Consider the following 14,480-nt stretch of genomic DNA (forward strand, 5'->3'; position numbering starts at 1 on the left):
CGGATTACTGGCATGAGCCACTGTGCTTGGGTCACCATAATCTTAATCATTCAAATATACCTTTGTCAATGCCTTTTAAACTACTTTAAATTAATATTCCAGCAAACATATGACTGACAAAAAGAATTACAGTTACAAGTGATATCTGTTAAGAAGTAAACAAATATGTCTTACTCACATGCATGGTACATACAAATCTATACCATTATTTTAAAGATTAATCCCGTTGCCATTTGGAAATCAGAACTCCAAAGTGAGTTTCTTGGAACTTGGGGATAATATGATAAGAGTCAAAATTCATTGTTTGATCCTTAGCATTTTGACATAAGGTTTTAATTTTCTACTTATCTCCCTGAGTCAATTTATGAAGGAGATTTTAAGGTTTCCATAAATAAAAGCAGAGGAATAAACCTTCTTTGAATGCCTTTTTTTTTAATAGACCTAATACCATTTAATACTCATAATAATTCACAAAGTAAGTATGTTATCTCTGTTATACAGATGAAGAAACAGAGGCTCCAAAACATTAAGAGCTCACAACTGGACAGTGTAGAAATCTCTCTGATATTCAAGAGAGCTTTAGAATGCTCCTATAATACTCCATACTAACTTGTACTCTGTTGCCCAAACTACAAAATGTATAGATTTTATGAGTATTCAAAGATGCAATAAAAAAGCACTTTAACAGTAATTCAAAATACATCTAATCATCAAGAAATTCATAAAAACAAGTGACTCAGGATTTAAATTGCCCAGGAAAAAAAAAACACAATGTAGAAGCAAATATTACATGCCTCACATTCTACCTGTCAGTATTCCTTCTCTGGCCTTTTCCTTTATAATTTTAATTTTCTCAGGGCTACTTTTATCTTCTCAGGACTAACAAAGGAAATTTCAATGACCAACTTTGATTGTGGGCCTTCTTGACAGTTGATTTTTTAAAAAAATCTCAGCAAGATAAGGACAAAACATGTTCACTCTTTCACTATAGCTGCAAAAATATCCACACCGTTCTGCATTTCTTAAAGCTGATTCTGATAAAGTAGTGAATTGTGGACATTCACAAAGAAATGTATCTTATGCTACTGTTCAGTATCCTTGAAAGTGGTTTTTGTACAAAAGAATCTTTTAAGACACCAATTTACGCCTTATGCCTGTCTAGAAATTGAAGCCATACTATATGAAAGTAGATCTTTAACCTCTAAACTCAAGAAAATAGTCTAATTCTGATCAGTGGCCATAATTTTTTTTGTTGCTCTAGTAATATTTAATTAAAATTAAAGGTATTAAATTAAAGGTATTAAAGACAATTGAAAGCTTCCTTTGCAAAAATCAAGAGGATCAATGGCACTCTTATATCCAGAAATATGACAAAATCATAGCTCAGGTAGATTAATTTCCCAATCTTAAAAGTTTGAAAGTCTTTGTTTCCTTTCAATTATCCAAAGTAAGATAAATGTGATCCATTTAAATTTAATTCTTCAAATGAAAATATTTCTTGAAAAAACAAAGTGATTTCATAATTATTTTTACGTTAAAAGCATTTAAACTACCAGTATTGCTTGCAAAAGAAAAATGAAACTATCTTCTTAATATTTTAATTGTAAAATTATGATTTTAGATAACCAGAAATCTGGTTTTTAATAACCAGAAATCTCTACTGTTTGGCTCTTGATATTTTTCTCCCTGCTAATGGAAGCAAGGGGTTAAGAAAGGTCTTAACCTCTTCCCTACCCAGTGATGCCCCATAGGACAAACTCTCTTTAAAATACCATAAAAAAGAAGAAAAATATGTAAACATAATTCTTTTCTTGACATAATTATTTTCATCAAGATACAAATTCCTAAAAAATATTAAACTTTTTTGTTCCTTAATAAAACTTTCTAACTTAAAAAAAATCATATTTTATATCTACTTAGTCTCAAAGTATCTCATTACAAAATAACACTGGAAGGAGGAAGTGGAGCTGGGCTGCCACTGGGCCAGTGTCTGCAGAGTCCAATTCTAGGAAAGTTTTTAGGAGGGAGGGGACAAGATGGCCAATTAGATATAGCCAGGAAACACATCTCCCTTCAAGAGAAACCAAAATATCAAGTAAACCATCACATTTCAAACAGATTGTTTGAGAGAAAACACTGAAAGCTGAGAGAGACGTGATGCAGACACCAAGGTTGAAGAGGAAGCTGGAAAGCCTGCATAGAATCTCTTAACACAAGGACCGGCTCTTGGTCCTGAACAGAGCCAAAGTAAGGGGAGAGTGAAGGAACTACAGAACACCACACCTCTGGGATCCTAACTATAAAAGTTTTATAGTTTTATACTTTTATAGTTAGGATCCCACAACCCACACAGACATTTGAATTGGCAAAGGAATTGCCCACAGAGTATGCAAAGGCAGAGCTCAAACCTGTGCAGAGCTCAGAAGGGTTGGTGGAACATGAGACAGCTACAGCAAAATGCAACCATAGGTTTCCATCCCCCAAGTCTCTCCATCTTGCTCTGAGTAACTGTAGCCCCTACTGACTGCAGAGCCAGAGGAGAAAGTAGGGCTCCCTTTCTCAAGCCTGATCCACATGTCCCCTTGTCTTCCAGCTCCTCTCAAAGCCACCTGCCTCCCCATTCCTGTAAGAGGGTGCACAGAGCACAGCCTCCACTGCTCCACCTGAGTGTTTTGCCAGTGACCTGGGAGCAGTTTAGCTCCCCCAGCACAGCTGCTGTTCAACCCCATGGGCCAGAGGACAAAGCTGCAGGCCCAGTCCCAACCTCCCAGGGTTGGAGTACACTGCCCAGGGTTTCAGAACCGAGATCTGTGGTTAGAGCTCTAGTGAGGAGGGAGCCCCCACTCAGAACAGAAACAGGGAGGCGTGAGTTCATGTGCCGCCAAGGGAGCTGGGCATCCTTCCTTCCCCAAGACCAGGCTGGGAAGGGTTCAGTCTGTTGGCCAGTCGCACCTTCTACTTGAGGGAGCCCCATGGCCTGGAACACCTGGGACAGCCCAGCAATTTCAGCACAGAAAGCTTGGGACAAATCTAGCTGGTTAGGTCTGTTCCTGGGGCAGACACTGGAGGGAGATCTGCTTGGGGGATCCCACAGCCATCTGCCAGGCTAAAAACCCTGGGTTGCAGGCACCACACGAGCTATGTATCTGTGGCACCAACACCCTGCCTGGGGATCCTCTGCCCTTGATCCGGTTCATCATCAGACCACCAAAAGACATATCCCACAACCTATTCTGACTCTGCCAAGCTCAGAGGACCAGTGGGTCCCCAGGGAGTTGTGAGTCTTTGGTGATCTAACCTTCAGCTTGAGCTGTCCCTAAGGGAGGGGGTGTGCAGCCAACCAGGGTGCCCCTTAGGGCTAAGGAAGCATAGGCAAGACATCCATGATTGGAGGGGTTCCCCCAATACCTAGAAACAGGCTTAGTGAGAGGGTAATCTTCTACCCTGCAACAACATTTTCCCCCACCACATCTCCCCTCACCGCATCTCCCCTACCACCACATCTCCCCCTCCCCAAAGCACTGCTAGGAAGGCACTCAAATACAAAGGAGGCTTATAGCTGAGTAAGCATATCTGCCAGCCCTTACTCTTAAATGCCATCTACTGCATCACAGCCTGAATTACACCACCAAACAAAAATAAATTCCTTTAGCACACAATGCCTGTGAAACCCAATGAGGAAACCAGCCCAAACTAAGGAACCCATACAGAACCTTGGCCCTCTGAAAAGACCCAAAAACAAAGCCAACCAACTATACACAACAGTCGAACCCTCAAGGGATAAAAAAAAAAAGAAAAGAAAATGAAAACAAGCCCCATCCAAATGTGAGCAGTTTATAAAAGAAAAAGAAACACTAGCCCCCTCAGCTGAGATGAAATCAGCACAAGAACTCCAGCAATTCAAAAAGAGCATTTCCTTACCTCTAAAGGATCACACTAGCTCCCCAGCAATGAATCCTAATCAGATTGAAGTATCAGACATGACAGACATAGAATTCAAAATCTAGATGGCAAGGAAACTTAACAAGATTGAAAAGAAAGTTGAAATCCATTTCAAGGAAGCCAGTGAAAAGATCTAAGAGTTGAATGACAACATAGTCATTTTAAGAAAGAACTAAAGTGAACTTCTGGAACTGAAAAATTTCCCCAATCTCACTAGATAGGTTGGCATATAAATTCAAAAAAAATTCATAGAACCCTTATGAGATACTATACAAGATGACCACCCCGAAGACACAGAATCTTCAGACTTTCCAGGTCAATATGAAAGAAAAAATCTCAAAGGCAGCTACAGAAAAGGGTCAGATCACTTACAAAGGGGATCCTATCAGGCTAACAGTAGACTTCCCAACAGAAGCTATACAGGCTAGAGGAGACTGGGAACATATTTTCAGCATTATTAAAGAAAAGAAATACCAGTCAAGAATTTAATATCCCACCAAACTAAGCTTCATAAGAAAAGGAAATGTATAATATTTTCCAGACAAGCAATCACTATGAGAATTCATTACCAATAGACCAGCCTTGCAAGAGATACTTGAGGGAGTTGTAGACACAGAAATGAAATAACAATCTGTATTACCACAAAAACACACTTAAATACACAGCCTGCAGACCCTATTGAGACTACACAATCAAGACTACAAAGCAACTAGCTAACAGCACCAGGATAGGATCAAAACATCACATAGCAATATTAACCATGAATGTTAATGGTCTAAATGCCCCACTTAAAAAACACAGAAAGGCACGATGGCTAATAGAACAAGACCCAATCACCATCTGCTATCTTCAAGAGAACCATCTCACATATAATGAAACCCACAGGCTCAAAGTAAAGACATGAAGAAAGATCTGCCATGCAAACTAAAAACAAAAAAGAGCAGGGGGTCCTATTCTTATATCGGATAAAACATACTTTAAAGAAACAACATTAAAAAAGGACAAAGAAGGTCATTATGGTCATTACATAATGATAAAGAGTTCAATACAACGAAAAGACTTAACTGTCACACACACACACACACACACATTGGAGCACCCAGATTCATAAAGCAAGTACTTCTAGACCTACAAAAGACTTAGTTACACAATAATAGTAGTGGACTTCAACACCCCATTGACAGCATTAGACAGATCATTAACACAGAAAACTAACAAACTCTGGATGTAAATTTGACTTGTCCAATTTGACATCTAAAGAATACTCCACCCATCAACCACAAAATACACTTTATTTTCATCTGCACACTGAACATATTCTACGTTTGACCACATGCTTGGCCATAAAGCAAGTCCAAATAAAATTTTAAAAACCTGAAATCATACCAAGCATATATGTGGACCACAGTGGAAGAAAAATTGAAGTGAATAGCAAGAAAATCTCTCAAAATCACACAATCACATTGGCATCAAACAAACTTACACCTGAATAACTTTTGGGTAAACAATGAAGTTAAGACAGAAATTTAAAAATTCTTTAAAATAAATGAAAAAGAGATACAACATACCAAAATCTCTGGGATGCAGCAAAAACAGTGTTAAAAGTTTTTACCAGTAAATGTCTACATCAAGAAGTTAGAAAGATATTAAATCAACACTCTAACATCGTACCTAGAGGAACTAAAAGAACAAAAATAAATTAACCCCAGAGCTAGAAGAAGAAAACAAATAACTGAAATCAGAGCAGAATTGAACAAGACTGAGACACAAAAACCTATTCAAAGGATCAATAAAACCAAACATCATTTCTTTGAAAGGATAAACAGGATTGATAGACTGTTAGCTATTAGCAAAGAAAAAAAGAAAGAAGATCCAAATAAGCACAATGAGAAATGACAGAGCTGACATTACAACTAATCCTACAGAAATACAAAATATCTTCAGAGACTATTACGAACAGTTTTATGCACACAAACTAGAAAATCGAAAGGAAATTGATAAATTGCCGAAAACACACAACCTCCCAAGATTAAACCAGGAAGAAATTGAGAACCTAATCAGAGCAATAAACTCTGAAACAGTTATAAGAAACCTACCAACTAAGAAAAGTCCTGGACCAGATATATTCAGTGGTATTCTACCAGATGTACAAAGAAGAGCTGGTGTCAATTCTACTGAAACTACTCCAAAATATCAAGAAGGATGGACTCTTCTGTAACACATTCTAGGAAGCCAGCATCATCTTGATACCAAAATGAAAGACACAACAAAAAGGGAAAACTTTAGGCCAGTATCCCTAATGAACACAGAGGCAAAGATACTCGATAAAATACTACCAAACTAAATCTAGCAGCACCTCTAAAAGTTAGTTAACTACGATCAAGTAGGCTTTATTCCTAGGATGCAAGGATGGCTAAAATAAGCAAATCAATAAATGTGATTTACCACATAAACGAAATGAAAAACAAAAACCATATGATCATATCAATAGACATAGAAAGTGCTTTCAATAAAATCCAACATCCCTTCATGATAAAAACCCTCAAAAAACTAGGTATTGAGGGAATGTATCTTAAAATAATAAGAGCTATCTAAGACAGACCTACAGCCAACATCACACTGAACAGGCAAAAGCTGGAGACATTCCCCTTGGGAGGTGGAACAAGACAAGGACACACACTCTGGCCACTCCTATTCAACATAGTACTAGAAGTCCTAGCCAGAGCAATAGGAAAAAGAAATAAAAAGCATCCAAATTGGTAAAGGAGAAGTCATATTGTCTCTCTTTCCTAATGATATAATTATATGCCTAGAAAACCTTGATAACCTCCTGATGATATAATTATATACCTAGAAAATCTTGACGACCACCAACAGGCTCCTAGAACTGAAGAACAACTTCAGTAAAGTTTCAGGGTATAAAATCAATGTATAAAAATCAGTTGTACTTCTATACACCAATAATGGTCAAGCTGAGAGTCACCTCAAAAACACAATCCCGTTTATAATAGCCACACATGCACAAAATACCTGGGAATATATCTAAGCAATTAGGTGAAAGATCTCTACAAGGAGAACTACAAAACATTGCTGAAAGCAATGACATGAACAAATGGAAAAACATTCCATGCTCATGAATTGGAAGAATCAATACTGTGAAAATGACCATACACTGCCCAAAGCAACCTATAGAACAAATTGCATGATTGAATGCAATACCTATTAAAATACCAGCATCATTTTTCAGAGAATTAGAAAAGAAATCCTAAAATTCATATGGAACAAAAATAGCCAAATCAATCCTAATAAAAAAAAAAAAAAAAACAAAGCTGGAGGCATCATGTTATCCAACTTTAAACTGTATTACAAGGATGGCTACAGTAACCAAAACAGAATGGTACTGTTACACAAATAGACACAAAGTCCAATGGAACAGAACAGAGAACCTAGAAATATAGCTACATACCCACAATCCATCTTATCTTTGACAAAGTTGACAAAAATAAGCAATGGAGAAAGGACTCCCTATTCAATAAGTGGTGCTGTGATAGCTGGGTAGCCATATACAGAATAATGTAACATATGGAAAAGAATTTATGACTCAGTCCTCGAAAGCAATTACAACAAAAACAAAAATTGACAACTGGGACCTAATTAAACCAAAGAGCTTCTACACAGCAAAAGAAACTATCAACAGAGTAAACAGACAACCTACAGAATGGGAGAAAATATGAACTATGCATCCAACAAATGTCTAACATCTCGAACCTGTAAGGAACTTAAATCAACAAGAAAAAAACAAATAACCCCAGTAAAAATTGGGCAAACGACATGAACAGATACTTAAAAGAAGACATACAAGCAGCCAACAAATGTGAAAAAAAATGCTCAATACAATAATCATCAAAGAAATGGAAATCAAAACCATTCTGACACTAGTCAGAGGGCTATTATTAAAAAGTTGAAAAACAAGAGATGCTGATAAGGTTATGGAGAAAAGGGAATGGTTACACTCTATTGATGGGAATGAATTAGTTCAGCCACTGTGGAAAGCAGTTTGGAGATTTCTCAAAGAACTTAAAACAGAATTACCATTCAACCCAGCAATACCATTACCAGGTATATATCCAAAAGAAAATAAATTGTTCTGCCAAAAAGACATGCACTCCTATGTTAATCACAACACTACTGACAATAGCAGAGTCATAGAATCAACTGAGGAGCCCATTCACAGTGGATTGGATAAAGAAAATATGGTACATCAACACCATGGACTACTATGCAGCCATAAAAAAGAATGAAATCATGTCCTTTGCAGCAACATGGATACAGCTAGAGGTCATTATCCTAAGTGATTTAATGCAGAAACAGAAAACCAAATACCTCATGTTCTCACTTATAGCTGGTAGTTAAATATTCAGCACACGTGGCCATAAAGATGGCATTATTAGACACGGGACTACGAGAAGGGAGAGGAAGGGTCGGGGGTAAGGGTTGAAAAACTACCTATTGGGTACATGCTGACTACCTGGGTGACAGGATCAATCATACCCCAAATCTCAGCATCATGTAACATACCCATGTAACAAACCTGCAAATATACCTCCTGAATCCAAAATAAAAGTTGAAATTTTTAAAGTATCTACTTATAAATTATGCATTAATTAATTTATAAGGAACAGAAGGAACAGCAGTAACTATACAGAAGAGAAAAACATCTTAACCAAATGATTAATATTAATATCATTAATAAAGGTCCAACAGACTATGTGCCTCTGGGTGTTCATATCCCCAACAGAACATAACTACTTATTTTGTAATCCAGCCAATAATGGACAAGCTTATTCTAATCATAAGGAAAAAGTAAACAAACACAAATTAAGGGGCATTCTATAAGAATTCTAGCTAGTTTTCTTTAGAAATATCAATCTCATGCAAGAAAAAGACTGAAAACTGTTTTAAGTTTAAAGTGGCTGACTTTAAACTTAAGTCATGCAAACACAATCCTGAATTGGACCCAGTACCAAAGAAATAAAATTTGTAGTAAGGGACATTATTTAGACATTTGACAAAACTAGAAAATGAATTATAGGTGAAAGTACATCAATTTAAATATCTTTAATTGACAACTGAACTATGATCATATAAGGGAATATTTTAGTTCTTAAGAATGACACTGAAGCAGTAAGGAATGAAGGACCATAATGTATGCAACCTCTCAAGTGGTTAAAAAATGTATATGTGTTTAGGGAAAGGAACAGAATTATAAGACAAATGTGGCAAAATGTTGAAAATAATGAATCTAGGAAAGGTCATATGGGAATTCTTTGTACTATCCTTATAACTTTTCTGAAAAATTGAAATTACTTCAAAATAAAAAAATTTAAATTATTTTTTAAGATTACATATTAATATGTGAAAATTTTCACAATAAACAATTGAACAAAGCAAGCCCGACAAAATATGATTAGTACAAGTGCTTTAACAGTGACAAGAGTCTTGTACCAGAAAGTAGCTCCATATACTGCTTTCTTCATCAAAAAGAGTCTTGCTATTAAAAAATAACTCAGCTATCCTAAACTCTGCTTAGTGACATTCTGGCACAACCTAGTAACAGTTAATGTACCAGCACTATAGTTTGAGTAGCACTAGTCTAAATACCATCTGTTTATAATCAGTCAATCAATAACTACTTTAAGAATTATACATATGCATTTGGAATAATATACACCAAGTTATAACCAGTTTATGCTGGGTAACACAACTGAAGGTAATTTTTACTCTCTTCTTGTATTTTCTTATTCTTATTCTTTCTTTCTTTTTTTTTTTTTTTTTTTGACAGAGTCTTGCTCTGTCACCCAGAATGGAATGCTATGGCTCAATCAGACATATGCCACCATGCCTAGCTAATGTTTTATATTTTTAGTAGAGATGGGGTTTTGCCACATTGCCCAGGCTGGTCTCTAACTCCTGGGCTCAAGCAATCTGCCCAACTCAGCCTCCCCAGTGCGGGGGATTACAGATATGAGCCACTGCACCCGGCCTCTTGTATTTTTTTAAGTTTCTGAAATTAACATGGATTACTTTTGTAATAACAAAAACAAAAGTAAACTTTCAAAAAATGTGTAGGTGAAAAAGAATTAACAAGCAATCAGATTTACTGGAATTTGCCTCCTATATTAAAACACGACATGTTGTCTTAATGTTTACAGACTACCAACATTTTTCTAAAAGGCTTGTACTTACAGCTGATCTTGAAGCTCCACAATTATATATTCTAATTGTTCCTTCTCCAGTTTATGGGCCAGATCAGAATCTTCAATCCTTTGAAGTAGTATTTTATTCTGGGAGACAGATTCAGATAGTTGGTTCTCTCGAAGTCGTAAGAGTTCTTCAAGGTAACCCTGGAAATTCAGTATCATCAAGATATAGCAACTGCAAAATTCTAATACATATCCTGAAGATAAATGCTGAGTAACTTAAATGCTATTCCTATTTATATTGTAATGAAACAATTTCAAAGCATTACTGATAAATTAGTAAAAAATTTGTTTTAATTGAATATAAAAATTTAACATATATTCTCCATTATTTAAAACTCTTCTCTGAAGTTTGAGAAACTAATTTGATGCAAAACTTAGTTAAAACATTGTAATTCTGAGCTTCAAAACAACTCCATGACTCCTAGCTTCAAAATACAGACCTAAAAACAGAATAACCAATTAGAAATTTGCCTCTTTGTGATTATTTTTCAAAAACACATAGACATTAACATTTTAGCATTAATATGTTAGTGAGAGGTAGTATAATGTTTTGGTTAGGCCTGCCGGCCTAGTGTCATATTCCAGTTTTACCACTTATCAGCTATGTGTCCTTGGGCAAGTTACTTAAGCTCTCTGTGCCACAGTTTCACCATCTAAAAAAGTAGGACCCATCAGAGTACCCTAGTTGGCAGGATTAAATGAATCAATACAGGTAAATTGCTTGGAACAGTGTCTAGTATACTGCATGCAATGTATAATTACTAGCTATTATTATTGGTAAACACGTAATAGATATAAAACTTTTTGGAATGATCTCTTAACCTTTTACTCTTTACTTTTTCTTTGTCCTGTCCTGCTTTCTGGGAAACCTTATTGAATTTATCTTCGAACCCTTTGTACTAAATTTCTGATTCAGGAAATCATATTTTTAATTTTCAAAAGCTCTTTCCTGTTTTCTGATTGTTCTCTTCCCATGGCATTCTATTCTTTTTAGTTGCAATGTACTTTCAAATTCCTCTAAGGATTTTTAATTAGAATCTTTTTAAAGTATTCTTCTATTACATGTTACCCTATTCATGTGTCTTTAATAAACTTTCACCTATTTTAGATTTATGATACATGTTAAGAGTAGCTAATACTATTCTTCAAGAGCTTATTTTTCATATTTTTTCCTGATAATTCTCAAATGTTTGTTCTTCTATAATAAAATCTCAGAAGTTAAATTTTTATAAATGAATATTTCACATATATACAGCTTATGAATATATATAAACAATATATATTCATAAACATTAGTAATTAAAGAATACTCACATATCCACCACCTAGATTAATCACCAATACTTTAAAAGCCAATATAATGCCTTCCTTGATTGTCTCCTCTGCAAAGGTAACAATATCCTAGATTTGTATTTATCATCTCTTTACTTTTCTTTCCAGTTTTACTACAAATATGTGTCATCTTAAACAATAAGTTGTTTAGTTTTGCTTCGTTTTGTCAATATCCTTTTGAAAATGTTTTGTCTATATTGATGAGTCTAGCTATAGTTCATTTGCTCTAAAAACTGTATAGTATTCCATTGTATGAATATTGCAGTTTATTCACTCTTCTGTCACTGTTCTCTCAACGACCATTTGGATCACTTTAGGTTTTTCTTAATATAAACAATATTGCTGTGAACACACTCTGTTATGTCTCCTGGTATGCACATCCAAGAGTTTCGAGGAGATGTATCTAGGAGGAGAATTCCTAGGATATAAGCCGTGTATATCTTCACATTTACTAGATACTGTTATTGATATTGCCATTGTAGTAATCGTTTTTACTACTGGTTTTATACTAATCACATTCCCACTTGATACTATATTCACATGATCTTATGTTAGCATAAAAGTTATACTGGGATTCATTAAATTCATTGAAAACTATTCCTTCTTTTTCTATTCTCAGGAACAGTCCATATAAAATAGGGATCACTCATACAGTTGTGTGCCACTTAATGATGGGGATATGTTCTGAGAAATGTGTTGCTAGGCCATTTTGCCATTCTATGAACATTACAGAGTGTACTTACACCAACCTAGATGGTACAGTCTACTACACACCTAGGCTAGATGGTATAGCCTATTGTTCCTAGGCTACAAACCTGCACAGCATGTTACTATACTGAGTACTGTAGGCAACTGTAATACAATAGCAAGTATTTATATATCTAAACATAGAAAAGGGACAGTAAAAATATGGTATAAAAGAATTTTTTTTTTAAAAAAAGGCACAACTATGTAGGCCATTACTGTGAAATGGAACTTGCAGGACTGGAAATTGCTCAAAGTGAGTCAGTGAGTGGGTAGTTAGCGAATGTAAAGGCCTACAACTACTGTACCCTACTGCAGACTTTATAAACACTGTACACCTAGCCTACACTAAATTTATTTTTATGTTTTCTTTCTTCAGTAATAAAATTAAACTTAGCTTACTATAACATTTTTACTTTACAAACTTTTAAAAATCTTTTTGACTCTTTTGTAATAACAGTTTAAAACATACATTGTACAGCTATACAACAATATTTTCTTTTTAACATCCTGATTCTATAAGCTTTTTTTCTATTTACACATTTTAAAAAATTTTAATGTTTTAAACTTTTTCATTATAAATGAAGACACACACACACATTAGCCTAGGCCTACACAGGGTCAGGATCATCCATATCAATGTCTTCCACTTACGCCTCTTGTCCGACTGGAAAGACTTCAGGAGCATTAATACACGGAGCTGTCATCTCCCATGATCACAATGCCTACTGCTGGACTACCTCCTAAAAGACCTGCCTGAAGCTGTTTTACATTTAATTTTTTTGTTTTTTAAGTAGAAGGAGTACACTAAAAAATAATGACTAAAAAGCATTGTATAGTAAATATGTAAACCAGTAACAGTACTTTATTATCATTATCAAGTATTATGTACTGTCCATAATTGTATATGCTAGTTTTTAATGACTGGCAGGGAAATAGGTTTATTTACACCAGCATCACCACAAACACATGAGTAATGCATTGTGTTACAACATTACCATGGCTACACCACTAAGTGATAGGAATTTTTCATCTTTATTATAATCTTATGGGACCACCTCATATACATGACCCATTGTTGGCCAAAACATTATTATGTAGTGCATGACTGTATTTGGTAGACTCACCAAAACAATACATGATATTTTTTTTTGGTGGGGGACTGGATAGATTTTAAACTACTTATTCAATTTGTTAAATGGCTATATATCTATCAGTTTTGATAAGTAGTATTTATAAAAATTCTTTGTTTTGCAAAGTATTATCATAAAATTATTTAAATATTCTCTAATAATTATTGGGAGGGTTTCTCCCACATTTATGCTGTGCTGTCTATTCTTCCATTCTTAAGATTATCTGTGCCTTAATTTTTTAAAAAAATTATTCTAGCTAGAATGTCTATTTCATTAATTTTTGCAAATAATTATCTCTTGGTTTTGTTAATTATGTTTCTTTGTTTTTTACTTCACCAATATATGTTATTTTATTACTTTCCTTCTTTTTGAACTGGTTTGGTTGCTCTTTGACGACTACTTGGATACTTATCTCTTTAATTTTCATTGTTTCTTTTCTAAATATCTAAGTATTTCTACAAGTACTATACAAGTTGTGTGGCAACTTACAACGGTTAGTATGCATTATTTTCATTCTCATTCATTTTAAAGTATTCTATTTCCTCAATTTTTTGACCTATAATTTAGACAATTTTTTCTTTAATTTCATGGGTCGCATGTGGGTGGTGCTAAACTTTTTGTATGGATATCTAACTTTACTGCACTATTCACATGACCTTATATTAATATAAAAGTTATACTAAAATGATAATATTGTATCATTTCTTTGGTATTTGTGGACATTTGTTTTGTAACCTAGTGTGCTCCATAAAAAATTGGCCAGGTGCGGTGGCTCATAGTTGTAATACCAGCACTTTGGGAGACCAAAGTGGGCAGATCACTTGAGGTCGGGAGTTAGAGACCAGCCTAGCCAACGTCATGAAACCCCGTCTCTACTAAAAATACAAAAATTAACCAGGCATGGTGTCACATGCCTGTAGTCCCTGGTACTCGGAAGGCTGAGGCAGGAGAATCACTTGAACCCAGGAGGTGGAGGTTTCAGTGAGCCAAGATTGTACCACTGCACTCCAGCCTGGGTGACAAAGCGAGACTCCATCTCAAAAACAAAAATAAAAAACAAAACAAA

The 14,480-nt window shown here is 35.2% G+C and overlaps 1 protein-coding gene across 11 annotated transcripts in view; it reads right to left on the reverse strand.

Annotated features, from left to right (window-relative positions):
* The window catches only part of RUNDC3B (RUN domain containing 3B), a 180,424-nt gene that overhangs the window by 45,683 nt on the left and 120,261 nt on the right, over positions 1 to 14,480 (reverse strand). For all 11 annotated transcript variants that reach the window (XM_077997087.1, XM_001105352.5, XM_015134149.3 and 8 more), the window contains one exon: positions 10,189 to 10,346. In XM_077997087.1, the coding sequence (XP_077853213.1) occupies positions 10,189 to 10,346 (158 nt within the window). The remainder of the gene's footprint in view (positions 1 to 10,188; positions 10,347 to 14,480) is intronic.

This window comes from Macaca mulatta, chromosome 3 (assembly GCF_049350105.2).
Source record: "Macaca mulatta isolate MMU2019108-1 chromosome 3, T2T-MMU8v2.0, whole genome shotgun sequence".
NCBI lineage: Eukaryota > Metazoa > Chordata > Mammalia > Primates > Cercopithecidae > Macaca > Macaca mulatta.